Source organism: Nesoenas mayeri (assembly GCF_963082525.1).
Source record: "Nesoenas mayeri genome assembly, chromosome: 1".
In the NCBI taxonomy this organism is placed as follows: Eukaryota; Metazoa; Chordata; class Aves; order Columbiformes; family Columbidae; genus Nesoenas; species Nesoenas mayeri.
Window position 1 is genome coordinate 143145584 of NC_137541.1, and position 19085 is coordinate 143164668.

At 39.6% G+C, this 19085-nt stretch overlaps 1 protein-coding gene across 1 annotated transcript; it reads right to left on the minus strand.

The window, feature by feature from the left end:
* Positions 1 to 1161: 1161 nt before the first annotated feature.
* Positions 1162 to 19082, minus strand: ZBTB11 (zinc finger and BTB domain containing 11). Its single transcript, XM_080339602.1, has 11 exons — positions 18325 to 19082; positions 15759 to 15994; positions 14855 to 15086; positions 12920 to 13734; positions 10752 to 10931; positions 9947 to 10183; positions 9418 to 9562; positions 8242 to 8359; positions 6377 to 6535; positions 5674 to 5849; positions 1162 to 4405 (listed from the first exon to the last, which is right to left on the minus strand). The coding sequence occupies exons 1-11, from the start codon at positions 18632 to 18634 to the stop codon at positions 3879 to 3881; spliced, it is 3135 nt and encodes a 1044-aa protein (XP_080195728.1). The 5' UTR covers positions 18635 to 19082; the 3' UTR covers positions 1162 to 3878.
* Between the last annotated feature and the right edge of the window lie 3 nt (positions 19083 to 19085).

The window sequence follows — 19085 nt, forward strand, 5'->3', positions numbered from 1 at the left end:
TGTGCTTTATTTTTGTTACTCAGATGCTTGTTTAACACAGTCCTGTTCACATGTAAAATATAAGAGCAGCTTGGGCTACTACACCTCTAAAAGCACTGAAGAACTTAATAGTGCTGTTACCACTGGTAAGGCAGGGCATTTTACCTAAAACAAGAAATTCAGCCCTCGTGACACAACTTTATTCATGGAGGTGCAAGGCAAACTTCCTGAGAAGTCCCTTTGAAGTCACGGTAGACTCATAAGCATATTCCCTGACCTTGCCCTCTCAGGCACAGGGCTGAAGTGATTTGGGGCTTCTTGTCCTCAGTAGCTGGAACTCATCTGCATGGGAGCAGGTCTCAGTAGAGTTGTCTGGCAGGTGCTCAGTTCCCATCACAGCATCAAGAGTGGCTCCTGGATGCTATCATATTAAATATATATGCAGCTCCAATGCTGTAAAAATTCATGGCTGCTCCTTTAACGCCCAAGAATGACATGGTTCTAGCTCCAGTGGAAACAACGGGGGGAAAAATTATCCAACACGTGACTTTGCCATTTTTCATCTATAAGTTGCATCCCTGTTGAACAGCAGTTGTTTGCCCTTTCTGCAACATTGACATTGCCTTAAAGTTGCTCCAACAGCAAATGGAAAGGCAGAGGATGCTGTTCCCTTCAGTCATGGACCTGAAAGCAACTACAGAGCTGATCCTTCAGCAAGGAGTGAGACACAGGAGGACAACTTCCACACCACAACCCCTCCTCAAATATTAATCCAAGACAGAAGTGCTGTGCGGTGCTTGCAGTGTTATGCAGAAACCCAAGTCAAGAGAAATAACATCTGGAACAAACGAAAATGGTTTCAGCTGAGTAACAGGGAGGCTGAGTGGGTGCCTCAATCCACCAAGGTCCTGCAGCCAAAGCAATTCCAGTGTAAATATACACTGAGTTTTGTTAACACTGTGCTGTTGTACAGCCACGCTCTGACACAATTTGGGAGGGCAGTGGGTTTCCCTTCCTCACATAAATTAGTTTTTTAAACATGAAGCAAGAATTTAAAAGGTGTTACTAGAACTATTCAGACCAAACATCTATATATATATGGAAGGTGAAATACCAAAGAGGAATAAATATTGCAACACATTTTTTTTTCCCCTGAAAAAGAAAAGCTCCTTCAAAGAGTAATTCATGGCAAAGCTATGTTTATTTCATGACAGAAATAACCGTAACTTTATACATCTAACACTAAATAAAACCAGCAGAATGTACAAATCAAATCCATTATGTACAGGAGTTCACCCAGAATACTTTATAAATGGATGTTTCTCATGAACTTTAAAAAAAAAAATCAAATAATGGCAACTGCATATTTGTAGTCTGACTTCAAATAGATTGCAGAAGGGTAGTGAACATCTTATAAATTAAAAGCTGAAGTCCAAAGGAAAAAAGACAACTTCACGCACAGGGGAACAGCAAAGCTCAGAGTGACACTCCCTGCTTACCTCATGCCCTTCAGAAAAGGTAAGGCACAAAATGGTAGGGAAGGGGTGCCGCAACATTCAGCTTTGACTTTCCTGTCCGAGTCTTGTTTAGGAAACAAACTTCTGCGACTTTCTGTTTGTTTGGTTTTTGAACGGCAGACCATCCAGTCAGTTAAAGCATTTTTACAGTGGGTAACAAGGCTCTGAAATTCAGATTCACTTCCGTTTCTTCCATAGGTTGGGCAAATAAATAAATGCACCAAAGATTAAACTAAGGTGCTGGGTAATATTCTTTTTGTAAGGTAACACACTAAATATACAAATATTGTTCTAGTACTATTTACAGCTATTTTTCCTTGAACATTTCCTCACTTTAGTAATACATAATTATTTGTAAGATAGAAACATTGAATTTTATAGTTTACCTATTGCTCTTTTTAACCTTTTTCCATCATAATGGCAGTATTTTAATTTTAAACAGGATGGCTATCTCAAGATTCTTGACCATAGAAAAATTAAAGAGTTACAGCTATCAGTTTTACTTCATTTGGAAATTAGAAAATAATACAAATGCAAAGTTCTGCAGGATGTATAAATAACTACATTACTTCTCTGCAAGAAGACCCTGTCCTTTGAAATGGTCACCTACAGATTAATTCAGATTCCAGATCAGAACTCAAACTATGTATTGCTCAAAAATTTTTCAGCAACTGCTTATCTACATGCTTGCAAAGTATTTAAAGAACAGTCCATTCTGCAGCTTAGTAGACAGATACTCAGTTGAGGAAGGTAAACGGTAGAAATACTAATTCAAATGAGGTGGTTACTTTGTCACAGATTTTGCTTAACTTTTGTTCAGTGGGTCTGTTTCGCAGGTACCACACAGTTACATAGATGTAACTTTATTTACGAAGTTCACCTTATGATATTACAGGCTTCTGGCTCCTTGGACATCTTGCCGCTGTCAGTTGTGAAACATTTGATAATACTATTAACTGAGAACGCTTTAAAGAATACAGTTCTGATTGTTCATATGCATAGCACATTCAGTTACCTTGACAGAATGTTCCTTGCTTTAAAAAAAAGCCCAAACAAACAACAATGAAAGAACGTGCACCTTGTACAGATTAAGATGGTCACTCTTCTTGCTGTTAAATCAGAGACAATAAAACCTGGGCCAAGCATGGCTGTGATTCATGCTTACTTGCAGGAAAACCTAGGAAGAGTTTTTCCATCGATGTGGTGTAACACTGTGAATTAGCTTGCACTAGAAGTATTTCCTTACAGCAGCACTAATAAGATCTTCTGAAGACTCTGGTATTTTGAGAAAAAAAATATTTACCCCATAGTAAGATTTTCATAGTTCTCTATCCTGATATTGCCATGTGTCCCATGTGGGAATTAGCAGGGCTCCTCCTTCCAACATGATACAGGATCAGATAGTACCTCGTTGGACTTCTTCAGTAGATTTATATTCCCAAAGCATGCCATTAGACTTCTTTCCTTTGAGAGTTACTACATCAAATATAATGCACAATTAGAAACATCCATCATTAAGCTGCCTGCTTTGGATACATACAACAGTGCAGGCGACAGCTTCCTTTACACAACCAAACATCATTAAACTAAACATGGTTGTGCACAGAGGATGAAGTGTAAGCAACCTCACTTACAAATAAAAAGCAGTTTACTTCTCTGAGCAGCCTCCCTGCAGTGGGCTGTCCTCTGGTCAGCTTAAATTCACCATCTGTCTCAGAGAACCACTTCCTCTGACTTCAGTGGACCCCTGCCCGTTATCTGTAAAACATTTTACAGCATTTTACTGAGCCTTCAACCTGCCACCCACTGACCTGGAATCTAAGTTCTTCAAAACCGAGATTCACTAACTGCCGATAGTGCATCTACCCAAAGAAAAAAGTCACTTGAAGCACAAGCTGCACAAAGCATTCTACCATCCCCTTGTTCTAGGAGAGTAAACAGACAATCTGGTACAGGTAATTTGCTCACAAACTTCATGAAATGCACATAAAAACAGAAGTAAAAAAAAAAAAAATGATACTGATAGCTGTGCATTTCTAGTTTTTAGTGCAGCCTCTTTATGTTTTTTTCCTTTTTTCTTTTTTTAAAAGGTACAGCATGATACTTACTCCCTGACACAGAAAACATTATTCTTCCAATTTTTTTTTTCCCCTCCACTGCAGCCAGTGCACAAATATTTGCCTTCAAAGCCTTGGTGCACACTGAAGCATCTTAACATTTTCCCCCATAACGCATGGTGCAGTATTTCGTCACCAAGACATTCAGCAGTGGGGAATAACTGCTTGAAAATAGACATCACTGTAAGCCTCAGATGCCCAGTTAAATACTTAGATTTCACAGATCATTAAGACCTCACCCTTCTTGCTCTCTCATATACTATATTCACTCTGTCTTTGCAACATGGGCCACTTCCACTTCTACAGTTTCAATGGCTTGGGTCACTTCAGCCATTTTCTGTCCTTGCTGTTGCGCCAATACATAATTTACCACCTGCATGATGCTTTGGTCAGAAAGAGTAGAGACCGATGTACATTCCTCTGTAGCTGCAACTGCTTCAATGGCTTCAAGTGTCTCTCCTGTCACGACCACAGTCTCAATCTCACCATCACCAACGCAAATCTTGGTTTCTTCTTCCTGCACATCTGCTGCTAAAATGCTGATGGCGTGCTCCACCTGTGTCCCCTGGTTATGAAACTGAAGAGTATCTTTTTCCAGCATAATTTTGCAGGGTACGTAGTCCCTGTGAAACTTGGTCATGTGCTTCCGTAGCGTCCGGGCATCTATGTAAGCTTCGTTGCACACCGGACAGACATACGGTCGCTCTCCAGTGTGTGTCCTCACATGGCGCTTCAATGAACGGGCGTCAGCCCAGGCTACTCCGCACGTTAGACATTCAAATGGCTTCACACCTGTTCTCAAATAGAAAGCAAGGAAAAGATGACCATGAGCATTCGTAAATATGCATCAGGAATGACAAGAAGTGACAGGGAGAACAGCAGGATAAAAGAACAAAAGAAATACTACAACTTTTTCTGTCTAAGAAAGAGATCTTGCTTACTATTTCTGTACTACAATATAATGAAAGCATAACACACTGAATGGTAAGTGGTCTGCGCAAACACTTTCAAATATTTTTTATTTTCAAAATTCCTTTTATTCCAGTTTCTCCCCTATTTTAAGTACATACTGGTTAATAAAATTATAATTTTTTTTTTTGCCCATTATACATTTCTGAAACCACATTTTATTTAACAGAATTTGTCACATCCATAGTCAAACTTAGTTTCTGTAAATCTTACAAGTCTCATTAAATCAGCACTTATTCTGGTTAGCTCATAACGCCATCTACAGTTTTTTCCCTCCTCCTCCACACTGCATATGTTCAAATACTCCCTTACATCTGAGTTCTGTGGTCTGCAGTATCTAATGGGGCATGTGGGTGGCAACAGACACTATTTCAATACTGGCTTTTCCAGTTACTGTAGATTTAGGCTAGGTACCTATTACAGGATACTTTATCTGTTTAGAAACAAACACGCAATCTCTATTTCAATAGTTAGAGAGCTCTTATGTTTACTCATAATGGCTCTTTAAAAGGAGTTATGTTTCAAAAATGTGGGTTTTGCCCCAACACAACTGGAACAAACAAATACTCAAAAATCAGTATCATATACTTCACATCTGAAGTAAAAATGCACACACTTTTTAAAACTATAAAATGTTTTCGTATTTTCTTTAAACATCATATAGTTTACTGCTTGTTAGAAATCAAGAAGCTGAATGATTTCCAACAGCAGTACTCTTTAAATTCAGGCTAATCACTCTCCTGTTTGAAGAATATTTTGTCAACTGTGTGCACCTTTCAAAATGGAGAATGTTTTACTACATGCAATCCTTTGGCAGATATACATATCTTTGAATTACTTCTAAAAAAAGTTCCTCTGCCATTGAAGTTCTGAGAAGGACAAGTTATCACTGTCCCTCTGTGCAACTGTAGTTTTAGGAAGATCCCAACAGCCACTTCTGAGAATCACAGGAAGCAAGTTAACAAACCACGACCAGTAAAAAAATAACTAGAGACTGTAAGAACAAGGGCATACACAGACACAAAGAAACAACTACCCCCTTATAGTTTTTAGCGGTTGAGGGGTGTCATGACTACTTGTTTTCTACATACCTTCGTGATTGTTCATGTGTCTCCTATATTCCCGGAGTTGTGTGAATTTTCTTCCGCAATGCTCACAAACTCGTTCCAGATTTTGTTTTGCTCTTCCTTTTTTACCATGCGTGGCTTTCTGTACATGTCTTCTGTACAAAGCTTTCTCATAAAATTCTTTACCACATACGTTACACCTAAAATGTGTTAAGTGAGAAATCTATTGAAGACATTATTCTGTGCTTATGTTATGCCTTTTAAACCAAATGCATCTTAATTATACAAGGCAAAGTTTAATAGGAATACTGGCTTGTCTGATGAGTAGTTCCATAATTCAAAACAAAATTGTTGGAGTGAGCTACATTTTCTCTTATTCACAGCCACAAAGCTTCCACATACCATTCCACAGAAGTAAGATCACATACAAAGTATATCTAACTTTATCGATTACATTTATCCTTTAATAACTTCATATTTATTAGTTCCAGAATTGCCACAGCAGGGTAACAGTTGGACCACATCATCTGAACTCACACATCCATTCCCAAGTGCTCAAGACCCCAGTCAACATCAATCTATTGGTACTTAACCAACGGACCAGGCCAGGCTCGTGAAAATGAGTTTGATAACCCTGCACTAGAGAGTTCCTTGTTGACTGGCTGTGGATCTGTATAACCTTATACTGATTAGTACATTTCAGTTGTTAAAATGAATTTCTTCTTACCTATAAGGGTCTGTGACTGAATGTGACTTTACATGAGAATACCAGTCTTTCTTCCAACTGTAACACTTTCCACAGAACTGGCACTGAAATGGCTTCACACCTAAATGTTTATTCATATGCTGCCGAAGATCTCGAGCTTCATAGAAACTCTTCTCACATCTGTAACAGTAAAGGTTTTAACATCCCATATAAGATAGATCTTGGTGACCATCATTTCAAAGGCACTGGAACCCTCTTCTTTAATGGCAACTGAAGACTTTGAGAAGACAACATGTATTGTGTTACCAATATCTATATAAAGCACAATCCCTTTCCAAACCAGGGAAAATTAAAAGGAGCAGCACCTTATCTGAAGGTCTGAAATATAACTTGAGGACTTCTGAAACACTTTTGCCTGTTATGGGTAACTATATTCTTTCTGATATTTTTATGGGGAATAATCAAAGGCAAATTGACTGGAATCAATTTAATCAAATACCTATTTCACTGGAAATCTTTCACAAACATTTTAGAAAAATAACTTAAGTTCATCTTTGTTCAACTGGGACAGAAGCTCAAGCCACCAAACGAGAAAGCTTAAGTCTGGTTATTGCTTAATGAAGCTCTCTAAACCATTTGTGACAACATGAATTATATTCTTAGCAGAAATCTTCATTGGAGGAAAAACAAGTACTGTGTCCGTTTTGAAGGAGCTGGGGAATCAAAATATCTTCTCTGTCAACATGATCTTTTGCATCCATGACTGTAGTGCCTTGAGTAAAAATAGTTTTATTTTTTAAAATATATTTCTCCTTCAAAACCAAAATTGCCTTCCCTAGTGTGTTTTATTAAACAGTTCTGTCCCTGTTGCGGACCCTATTAGCTCTGTTCTTTGTATTTCTAAGAGTGATATTTTTAGCACTAAATAAAAACATTGCTGACAGAATTGAAGTGAGTTTTCAGCAGTTAGAAAGAACAATTTTATTATTTTTGCGAGCATGCATCAGCACTACCAGAGATACTTTAAACCTACATTTATACAGTCCTAAAAATTACATTTGGCCCTTTGTGGGCAACCATGAGGCTGATGTGGCACCTGGTGAAAATGAGTTTGACACCCCTGCTTTAAAGAATACTTTGGATTAAATCTTTCATTAAAACCATGAGGTGCATTCAAGCAATCAAATAACTTGTACAACCCCTCTTAATACCTGAGAGAGTTTTCCAGAGACCTAATTGACAGCTTGGAAATTAGACCAAATTTGTGCTTTTGCAGGTCACTTGACAGGTTCTCCTATAGTCTGCTTGGTCATTACAGAGTTTCCACTAAACTAACGTGCATAATGCAAAGATATTTAAGTGGTCATATAAGTTTTATAATCAAGTTAACAGCAACAGTCAGTGAGTTTTAGTTTATGATGTTCCCACAGAGTTGTTCGCTAAACACAGTGTATATTGCAGTGCACACAAATACATTGTAGACTGCACAGGAAATTTTCAAATTAAACTGGAATCAGCTATCAGAGTAAAAGAGGGCACAAACAGGCTGAAGGTCTTTGTGTCTGACAAGCTTACAGCTCTTCTGTCGGTCCAGCAAGGGAGCTTTAAAACCACATAGCTACTGATTCCAGCTACAAGTGCAAACACATTCATTAGAAAACAACTGTATGAAACTAGAGCGAGGTAACAGTTAAAACCGACACTTTTACTCTCCAATGCATGTATTAATAAAAGTGCATTTTTTTCTACGTACTCTTTAAAAGTCTTATTCCAGGCCAGCAAACAGTTTTATGCTACAACAAGGAGCCGCTTTTAATCTTTAAAATTACTAGGATCATAAATGTTAAGGAAAAAAGTCTACCAAAAAAAACCACCAACCAACTTACTGAGTACACTGATATCCACGAACTTCAGGCTTTGGCTGGTGTTTCTTTATGTGTTTACTGAGTCCTGATGCCCTGTGGAAAGATTTTCCACAGATGGAGCAAAGATACTTAGATTCTCCTGACAAAAACAAAACAAAATATGTTAGGAAGCCAGGCCTTCATACGTCTGGAATGCTTTGTCAGAGTGTTTTTTTCTTCTCGTATAATTGATCTTAAGTAATCAGAGCAGTGCTACAAAGAGAAGTTGGTTTAATTACACACAGATGGAATTTTTAAATGTATTTTGTATGTGCCAATGTAATAATACACAGAGTGGAAAGGTAGCAGCTCTAAATTGCTCTGTTGCACATGTTCAAACACAGGTACAGCATGGCAGTTACTAATTAGTCATGAAATGTGAACGGCATAAAAAAATGCCCTCTTGTGTGAAAAAACACCGACTGCCTGCATTCGTATAATATGCAACTTCTCCAGCAGCACAGCATTGTTTACAGATGACTTACATCTTGAGTTTGAGAAAAAACACCTTAAAATAAAAGCTTTCTGCTCCAATTCATCAGTACTAACATAAATTTCTTAATTTCTGGAACAAATTGTTGAAACACTCTCTCACATTTGATTCCACCCAACTTGGGAAACAAGAAACACAAACAATTTCTATACATTACAGTTTTAAAACTCTGCTTGTATTAAATGATTATATTGTAATCTTTCACATGCTAGTATCTTTCAAGATAGCTGGTTTTATAAAATTTCATAGTAGTACAGCAAGTCCTGTAAAGCATATATGGAGATTCGCAGAGATTTAATTATGTTTTCCTCTGAAAGGATACACTGGAAGTATAAATACTCCAAAACATATCAGCCTGTTGCATATCTTTGTTGAATTGACACAATAGAGGTATTAAATATGTACATAAAAACACAGGAACAGACCAACCATGATTCCCTGTTCTCGTATAGAACACTTGCGTAATAACATTAAGCTATGGTAAAACAAGTCCAGCAAATAAATAGAAAATGACTACTTACCTCTATCTCAGCTGCCTGATCAGTAAAAGAAAGAGGAGAAAACTATTTATTTTTTTAAGCAGTTCCTTTGACACTGAGGAACAACGCTAAAGTTCAGCAGCATACAACAGCCAAAGTAAAAGGATCCGCTTTCTCATCACTTACCTGTATGAATGCTCATGTGTTCCTGAAGACTTCTTTTTGTGACAAAAGACTTTTCACACAATTCACACTTGAACTGTTTCTGTACTTCATGGAGAGCTAAGTGCATTTTTAATCCATGCTTATATGTAAAGGTCTTTCCACAAACCTAAAAAAATCCACATCCAGTGGAACAGGACAAAAACAACTCATTATGTAACAGGTGTTTAACTTCAAACACAACAAAACCTCCCGTATTTCTTGGGAACCAAGATGGCCAAGCCTGTGATTTTGCACCAGTGGCAGAACTGGTCAGTTAAAAAAAGAATACCAAAGGGAAGACATCCTTCTCAACACAGGAATATGAACTTCCATGATATAACTTCATTCTGGTTTTCTCAGTCTTTAACTACAAGAATTTTCATTACGAATGTTACAATAGTTTTCTCCATTCTGATGTGACCTACATTAACCTAAATTTTAGGACAGAGTGTCAATACTAATATATCAAGAAAACATTACTGATTACAGAATAAGATTACTTTCTCTTTACCTTGCATGCATGTGGTTTTACACCTGTATGTTTGAGCATATGTATTCTGAGAGAATAGAGCTTAGGTAGAGTTCTCCCACATATATCACAGATAAATTCCCGTTTAGTTCTCCCTTTCACTGAAGACACGCCTGTCTCTTCTGCACTAGCAGCTGCAGTGTTCACTTCGGTCTTCCGAGTGTGCCGGACAAGATGGGCTCGCAGGGAGGCACCGTACTGGAATTCTTTTTTACACAACTAGGGGAAAAAAAACAAACATTCCAACTTTACCTTGCATTTAATATTCCAAAATTATTTTTTAAAAAAATAATCTAAGGTTTTATGAATAGTAATACGATTAGTTAGGTCTATAACATGACTTCAATCAGCATTTTATCTCAGGTTAATTAATAGTTGAATATTTTGAATTTTATGGCTATTGACAGAATGACTGATCACTTCCCAATAAGGCTAACTTCCTGGCTAATTTAAACACAGTTGCAAATTTACTAGTAAGCTTAAAAGTACAGCCCGCTCCAGCAGCAAGAGCACTTCCATGTCACAGAGTGCTGTCACGCCAGGCAACTGCACCACATTTTACCCTCCTGCATCCAGATCAGGGCTGCAACCATCCCTGAAATTCATAAGGAAAATAAATACAGGTACAAAAAGAGGCAAGAAAAATAGTTACTAATGTCATTACTGAATGAATTTTCATAAAGAGGGAAGTTTATAGAAGAAGAAAAAAAAACAACAAAACACAAAACCAACCACAAACTACACACATACTCCACAAAAACAAACAAACAACAAAACCACAACTTACTGGGCATTTATAATCTTTAGATCTTTCATGTTTCAGTGTGTGCATTATAAGTGCGTAGCGCCGCTGGAACACCATTGCACACTCAGTGCATTTGTGCTGAGCTTCCACTTCGTTATTTTCTGTGGGCTCTCTTTTGGGCTGTTTCATTTTTTTCCCTCTTTGTACCAGCTTCATGGCAACCTAAGTGGGAAAAACATAACCTGTGAATGAACTTTACTACACTGTATGTTTCCTCTGCAGGTTAGTACTAAAAACTGATGCTTCTGTGTGTTACTATAATACCACCACATTTTCCTCAGTTTACTTAGCTGCTATAGTTATCCTCTTTCAGTTCTCTGCAAAACTACAGATCTCATGGTGGGTGAAAAACTGGTCTTGCTTTAAAACCAGAAATCAATTATAATTATAGGCAGACAATTACTTACCAGTTCAGAGACAACTAACTATTCAACCCTAAGTAACTGCCCAAGTGAGAGCTAAGGGATAGTTACAGAGGAAACAGAAAGTGCTGCCAGTCACAATTTCCATCAAATATTTCCAACCCTTTCCTAAACTCCAACTTCCCTTTTCAGGATTTACATTTGCTTTACTACAAAAGTCAACACAAAGTGGCCTAAATAGTTTTTAACCAGCCAGCAAAAACTGAGTTAGTAACAATCAGTAAAAAAAGTGTACAATATTTAAGCAAAGTTCTTTCTCACTGAAAGCATTCCAGCTTTACTAGGTGTTGTTTTTTGTTCCTGGGATTGTTTTTTTTTGTTAGGGAGTAGAGGTTTTTAGTTAGGCAATATTGGCAGTGCTACCTGGAGCTGATAATCTCATTTTCCTTTGCAGAAACTTGCTGTCAAATTCTTTAAAAGACAAACTGTAAGTGAGCAGGCTGAAATTTCCTGTATCAGGTATCTCTCCTTCAGATTTCTGAGAATAAGACAAGGGAAAAAAGTACAATGCATCCACATTTCTTCTTCCTGTTTCTCACCAAGTAACATATCTAACAGTTTTCAAAAATATGCTAGCTCTTCCACATCTCTCAAAACCAAACTGAAACTCAACACAGGAGCAACATTTTCATGTTTGTTGTTGTTGTTTTTTAATTTTTTTTTGCTGTTGCTCTGAAAATTTAGGCAAACTTGGCTAAACTTTGAAGCCACAAAAATAATTTTGGTCCGTAATTTGGTTAGTAAGAGCTTGGAAAATAATCTGTTCATAGAAAGCATGCTTTGTCCTGAACATCTCCATGCCAATGGCAATCATTATAATTCAAAAGTCGGCAGCATTTCTCCTGTAACCTCTCTTTCCTGTTATTCTTCCAGCATCAAAACTGGAAACTCAGGAAAGAGCATCTCCTTCCCAATGTTTACATGACATCCAGTGCCATATGCGGGGTAGTTGAGGGATGCATGAAACAAAAATGCTAAAAGCTATGAAATTAGTTAGGAAAGCAGAAACCTATTTCTGAATCCAATTCTGAGAAATCATCTAAACCAATTTTTCCACAGGTGGACACTGTCTGTAAATCTCATCTGTCAAGGAGCCAGCTTTTAAAACTGTAAAAAAAAATAACAGGAACTGTTCCTGAAGGTAGATATTTCCCCTTCCAAAACAGAACAAAAATTTGTCATTCTCCAGCCATCATAAATAAGTTGCTCAAATATTTTGATTGTGCTAGCTTTAACATTTGGGCTTGAAGTTGTCCATCTGTAAAATGAGACTAATGCTACAATTTCTATCTATGAGGGTGTTGTAATGCTGTTTTCAAGTCTTAACAAATGTAGGGGCTCACTTCTCTAACAGAGAAATACATTTGTTTATGACTGACATACACACGTGCTAGTTAAGAATTAAATTCCCAGATCATTAAGAATTTTATGGAGAAGATACACCTGTCCAACCATAAGAAGCTGCGAGAAGATACTCAAGCTGGGCTAAGGTCTCAAATATGAAGGAATTTTGATGCCAATGTTGTGTTTTGTTTTTTTGTTCTTTGCACAACTGTGACATCTTAGAAGTTACTTCAGTTTGCAGTGACATTAACCACTCAAAAAAAAAAAAACAAACCAAAACCCCACATTTGCCAGAGAGTCCTTGGAATCGAGAAACAGTCTTTCCAGATTGGTCGCAAAACATGGGACGATTACTAACAAGAGGCCTAATGACTGATAGAATACCTGCTGTATTGCAGATTTAGGATTTGTCTTTCTATTTTGCAGTTTTTTTTCAATTCCTTTATGCAATCTGATATATCCGCCTTCACTAACAGAACGTTGGCGAAGCTTGCTTTTGTAAGTATCATCCTGGCTGGAAGCGAGGCTTTCTGGTTGTGCAGCTAAAGGACTCTGTTCTTTACTTTGCTTGCCGTATATTTGCTGGAGTGTTTCTGAGGACACTTCAGAAGTACTGTCCGCATTTGCTTTACCACTTTCCTTCTGATCTGTTGCAATTTCCATTTGAATTTTTGTGTCCATGGCTTCCACAGTCGATGGCTGAGCCTTTGTGACACACACGATGCTATCTGAGATGCTCTCCACAAGCTGCATCTTGACATGATTCTCAGTGGTTTCACACTGCTCCACAGGCTTTGCCAGACCATCCTGAGCAGCCTCCGCAGGCTCTGGGGGCAGGAGCTCAGGCCTGGGTACTGCTGCTTCCTCTGGCATTGCAGAGGAAGAAGCTCCATTCACAGCTGCTGGTGCTTCACTGGCTGTGAGCTCAGGCTGCTCAGCACTGTCTACCGCCTGCATCTCAACTTCAGACTGCTCTGCTAAATTTCGTGTTGACTCCACAGTTTGGATATCTCCCTTTTGGTACACTGTAATTTGCTTCTCTTCCATCTGTTTGTGCACATTTTCACAGATTTCGATGACTTCTGACATGAAGAGATGCCGTGCAAGCATGGCCACGTCTGCCATGCTACAGAAGTCAAAAGTTAATTCTGATGTATAAGCAAATTCCAATAGAGGCAGGAAGCTGGACTTGCAGAACCCTACCAGGAATAAAACAAGATATTAGCGCAAACACTGATGAGCCCGAATTACACCAAAATATCCCATGATGGATACAACAGTTCACCTTTTACACGGTTAAGTCTGAAATTTAGAGCAAAACGCAATTGCAAGTAACACTGAAGGCCCTCCACAGGGACTCAATTAACATTTATGCAAAAGCATCCTCCTTGTGTATTTTCTATGTGGAAGTAAGAACTGACAATTTTTCCAATAAGTAATTAGAACTGAGGTACTTTCACAATAAAATTCTCAAGAAGAGTGTTTTAAGATAGCGGGGGAGTCACAATACTTTTGAAGCAGATTAACCTTAATTAAACCAAAGTCCTTCTGGACATGCTACATTCAGAAAGTCAGGACTTAAGTAACAACTGATGCAGTAGAAAAATAACACAAGAAAGTGGCTAATGAAAAAAAGTAAAGGTAGGGATATATAGATAGAACTGCTTAAAAATCAGCATTTGGTGTAATTTTCCACAGTTCTGTAAATCATAAATCAAATATTTAATTTGGGGACCTTCTGGACCATCATACTAGAAGTCTAGTGTTCATGCAGAGAGAGGTAGGGTTAAGAGGCATATGTTCTGTACAATATTCTTCACCACTACAAAGTTATTTTTAGAAAATTTATTTTAGGATCATCTCCTATCTTTAAGGTACCAGAAGGTTTGAAAAATAAGCAAAAACTTATATAAGAGTGTTTTACAGACATAAGAAACTATTTAGTATTTGTTCAGCAAAAGACGTCTCTGAGAAGCTACTCAACATCCTCTGCTATGTAATGAAGCATTTGATTATGTTCCCTTTTTTAATGTTTGTGACTAATACAAGGAGAAAACAGGCCTAAGGAAGGTAAAAATCAATCCAAAGCTTCTCAGAAACTTGAAGATGAAATCACATTGTCCATTCAATATGGAAGATCAGATTATGCAAAACCAGAGTGATCACTTCAGCATTAAAACCCAAACAAAATACTTGTAGATTAAAAGAGAGAAAAAGAGCAAGATAAAAATATCTGGTTCTCTTGAATACTCAAAAAAAGTACTGTACACCTTATTTAGAATATTATGATTTCTAGCTTTGAAACCCACAACACTTCACCTGACAGATCCACTACAGCTTCATGACTAGAGACAGCTCCCTTCTCAATGAAGAGCTCTCGGAAGTACTCGCTGTTGGCTGCCAAGACAGATTTGTGAGCTTTGTACTCCTCTCCTTCAATCAGCAGAGTCACATCACAGAACTGATTGGAAAGCCTCTGCTGATTCAGTTGGTTTAAGACTGACAGACAATGTTTGGAAGATGACTGCTTCACAAGGCCCTTACTGTCAACCTGTCGTAAACAACATTATGAGAACTTCATTACATTTAGACTGTGCCTTTTTAAGCATTCACACTAAATCACAGAAAAGGGTTATTTTCTGCAACCATACAATCAGTTCAACCGTGTATAATATACAGCTTATATTTACTATTATTTTCTTTCTTTAAATGCATTAAGTTTTACCCTCCCTCCAAACACAGTTAAAATGGACAACTGGAAAAATGAGAAGACATGGATATTCAAACAGTTCTTTGACCATATTTTCAATGCTATAGCCTGAAATGGTTTCTAGATTCAAAAGTCTTCACATGCATACGAGTCCCCAGTTATAATAAAGAATTTTATATATAAATATAGCATCACTCATTAAGGAATGGATATAGATTCCATTAGAATCTTGAATGTGATGCTTTACTACTTATACTTTTGTCACTGATTTTCCCTTAGGCCCTGTATGCATAAATAAGAGTCAGAGTGATCTTATTTTCCAAAGGTGACATACTAAAATTAATTTAATGTCATGTATACCAGTAACTCATTTGTACATATATCGAATATCTTTGGCAAAATTTATGTCACCTTATTGTAGCAAGATTATCACAACAACAGAAAATAAATATGTGACGAAAAAATTGTTAGCAAACATCTTAAAGACATTCAGATGTAAACAAAGGTACTTACAAATACAAGCTCATGCTTTGCTATTGGCTTCTTCTTCACAGGCTTTGGGGATGCAGCTGGGATTGATGACATATTACTCGATTCATCATCTGTTTCATTACTGTCTTCATGAGATTTTGCATCCAGTCCTAGTTCCTCCAGCATTTCAGAAGGATCTGACAGAGATCTAGAGCGATCTAGCTTTTCCTGGCACTTGCTGCACTCTTTAATGTAATCTTTAACCTGCTTAAGAATACCTAAGAAAAAATTAATGAAGCTAAATTAGGCTTCTAATGTTCATTCAATTTACCCTAAACAAATAATTAAATATGTAGGTGATTAGCAAAACAATATTACACACTTAAGGAAAAAAATCCAGTCAGTCACCTACACTTCCCTTCTCAGACTTCTTTTCACCAGTTCACCTTCTCTTACATTATTCTATGATATTGTCTGTCACTGCTGTAAACCATTGTTAATTTGAGAGAGAACATTTGGAACATCACTATATCAAGCAGACTCTCCTAGAAAGATTTTTAAAGCTAGTAAAAAACAGTTGTATTTATACATTCACTCTAAGAATCCTAAAACAATGAAGGCTGTAATCTGATTCAGCATTTTGCCCACACAAGTGGATCTCAGCTTGTTCTTACTGAACGGGAGAAGAACTGGAAGGCTCACCTAAGCTTTTGAAAACTTGGGACCAACTGTTAGTAATACATATCAGTGTCATGGCATATAACACCAATTTCAACCAATCACTTATGATTTTGGAATGTAAAGAAATTCATTTCCCATCAGTATTTTAACTGATGAAACTAAATAATTTTAGATAGTCAACTGTTCCTAAGCTCAGGGTTCTCTTCTACGTACCAAGGCATTTTCAGTGTATGGCTTTCAACACAAATTCATTTTCTTCTCTAGGACAATATAAAAGCAAACAGAACAACAGCTATGTCTCTACAGTTCAAAATCTAGCACAGCTAAAGAAGCGGGCTGACAGAGTCAGATTTGCACTGCTCACACCTCTTCAGAGCATGAGATGCACTATCATTACATAGGTCTCTGCAAGGATCAGAAAAACACAGACTTCAGAAAACCCAAGGCACTCCAACGCAAGATATTCATGCCCACTTCAAACATTTTTATGTTTCCTTGATTTCATCTGAAATCAGGGCTAGTCCCCAGGACAGAAGGTTTCTGGTCTTCAGATCCCATATCTAACACCCTTCCTGGCCACTGGACCACATTCCAGCCCATTTCTTCCCAGTTACAGAGCAGACACACAACAGACAGATGCCCATCTCAGGATGATGAGCTGGTCAAAGCTGCTGTCCACTGGGAGCAGCAGCATATTTTAATGGCAGGGAAAACCAGTGTTTTCAAGGAGATACAGATAAGAAACAAAACACTTCAACTGAAAGCTGGGCATAAATTTTAGTATTATCAGTGCCAGAGAAATAAGAGAATATAGGTTGTGTAAATAAAGCTAACCAATAAGATAAAAATATGCAGAATACAGAATGCCCTCTTCTGACAAACAGAAGATATGCTGAGGTCCATTAAGGAAGTTTTCCAGCATAGGATGATAGTAGATGCTAGAACAATCCAGTAATGGGCAGATAATGAGAAGCCAGATAAAGGCAAGAAAGCCATCATTCAGAATGGATGTATCAACTTTGAGACACGGAATCCTTTTTCACAATAAAAAACCTTCAAGTCAATGATATTGGGACTGAAAGGATGGCCTGCAGCTAGACCAAAAAGCCTCCAAATTAAGAAAACTAAAGCTGAAGTGACAGCCATGCTGACTGATGGACGAAAACAGCAAAGCAAGAGAAGCAGTACAAACAGAAACTGAATCCTGGGCAATTGACCAGTGAATAACTGAACATGTGTTTAATGGATACATAAGACTAAAAGTAGAACAGCAAATCCAAAGCGGACACAGATATCAAGTCATTGGCTCAGCCAAAAGAAGGCCCCAACTGGGAATTATTGCTGTTCATACCGTACTATTTCTAACTGCTGTGACATCACTCAAGACCCAACTGAGAATCAGTTTGGTCTTTCCAGCTTCTCATTGGAAGAAACAAATATAGCAATGAGCACAAGGACTATGAGGTACCACTGGCAGCTCTACTATTTAAACGTGAACACCATCCACATGCTAGTTTGAAAAAGTATTATGAGGTTAAAAACTGAACTAGGTCACGTGGATTATCGCCCTATACAAGGCATGCGAGTTGAGAAATTGCTACCTTAAGCAGGCTGTATACAACACTCGGATGGGGACTATCATGCTCTGTGTTTCCATACATTCAAAATGCCGCTACTGAACAAGCAGCCCTAGGACGATTTGCCGCCCAAGGCTGCAACTCGCACAGCCAGGCCTGCCTCTTACGGTGCCACCCAGAGCTGCGCTTCGAGACGGAGCGCTGGACGGCACAGTCTGACAGCAAGTGACAGTCCCCTCCCCGGGGAGGGCACACAGACACTCTTCCTCCTCACCAACCCGCCCACGCACCCAGCGCCGCAGGGACTGTGACCCCAGCCCCGCCAGCCGCCCCTTCCTGTCCCCGCTCACCTCGCCACCAGTACTTCTGCGAGAGCCCCTGCCAGGTCTGCAGGCGGGTGCGGTGGGAACCGTCGGGCGCCAGGTGGGCGGCGCGGATGAGGCGGTCGCGGCGCTCGGCCTGCAGCACCACCTCGAGCTCGGCGAAGCGCTGCTGGTCCCGCTGCCGCCGCTGGTAGTAGAGGGTCCCGCCGCGCACCACGTAGCAGGCGGCCGCCTTGCGGATCTTCCGTTTGGCGTTGCCCTCCGTCCCCGGCGCATAGGGCTCCCGCTCGTTGGTCAGGTAGCGCAGGATGGCCAGGTAGCTCTCCTCGCTGGACATAGCGGGGCGGGGGCAGAGGGGCAACGGGAGGACGATGCGGGGCGGGGGGATGAAGGGGCGGCCTCCGCGCCCTCAGAGCCACGCCGGGCTTCCCCCCTTGCCGCCGGGAGGGCGAGCGGAGGGTCAGGCTCTCGGCCCCGCTGGGGAGGCGGCTGCGGGGCTGCGTCTCCGTGCGGGTCGGGCTCACCCGTGCCAGTCACATGCGGCGGGCCCGTGTGGGAAGAGGCTCACCGGCCCTCGCCGGGGGTCCGCGGGGCTGCGGAGGCACCTCCCGGGGCAGGGAGAGCATGCGCTGCGGAAGGAAGGAGGATCGGGAGCCTCCCGCTCTTCTGCCGGCCCCTTGCCCGGGTGCGGGGAAGCCGGACAGCGCGGGTGGCGGGAGCCAGGCCCGGGGGGGGAACTGGAGTTTCGCAGCCAGCGGCGGCGGGTGGGAGGGAGAAGCTCGGGCAGC

What these genes read in the sequence shown, in the direction of transcription:
- ZBTB11 (XM_080339602.1), bottom strand. Translation starts at nt 18,634, where the DNA reads ATGTCCAGCGAGGAGAGCTACCTGGCCATCCTGCGCTACCTGACCAAC. An exon ending in CTAAAGATTATAAATGCCCA is followed by an intron (nt 10,184 to 10,751) that starts GTAAGTTGTGGT and finishes TTTTTCCCCTAG; the next exon opens with TTGTGTAAAAAAGAATTCCA. An exon ending in CGTGGATATCAGTGTACTCA is followed by an intron (nt 6,536 to 8,241) that starts GTAAGTTGGTTG and finishes TTACTGTTACAG; the next exon opens with ATGTGAGAAGAGTTTCTATG.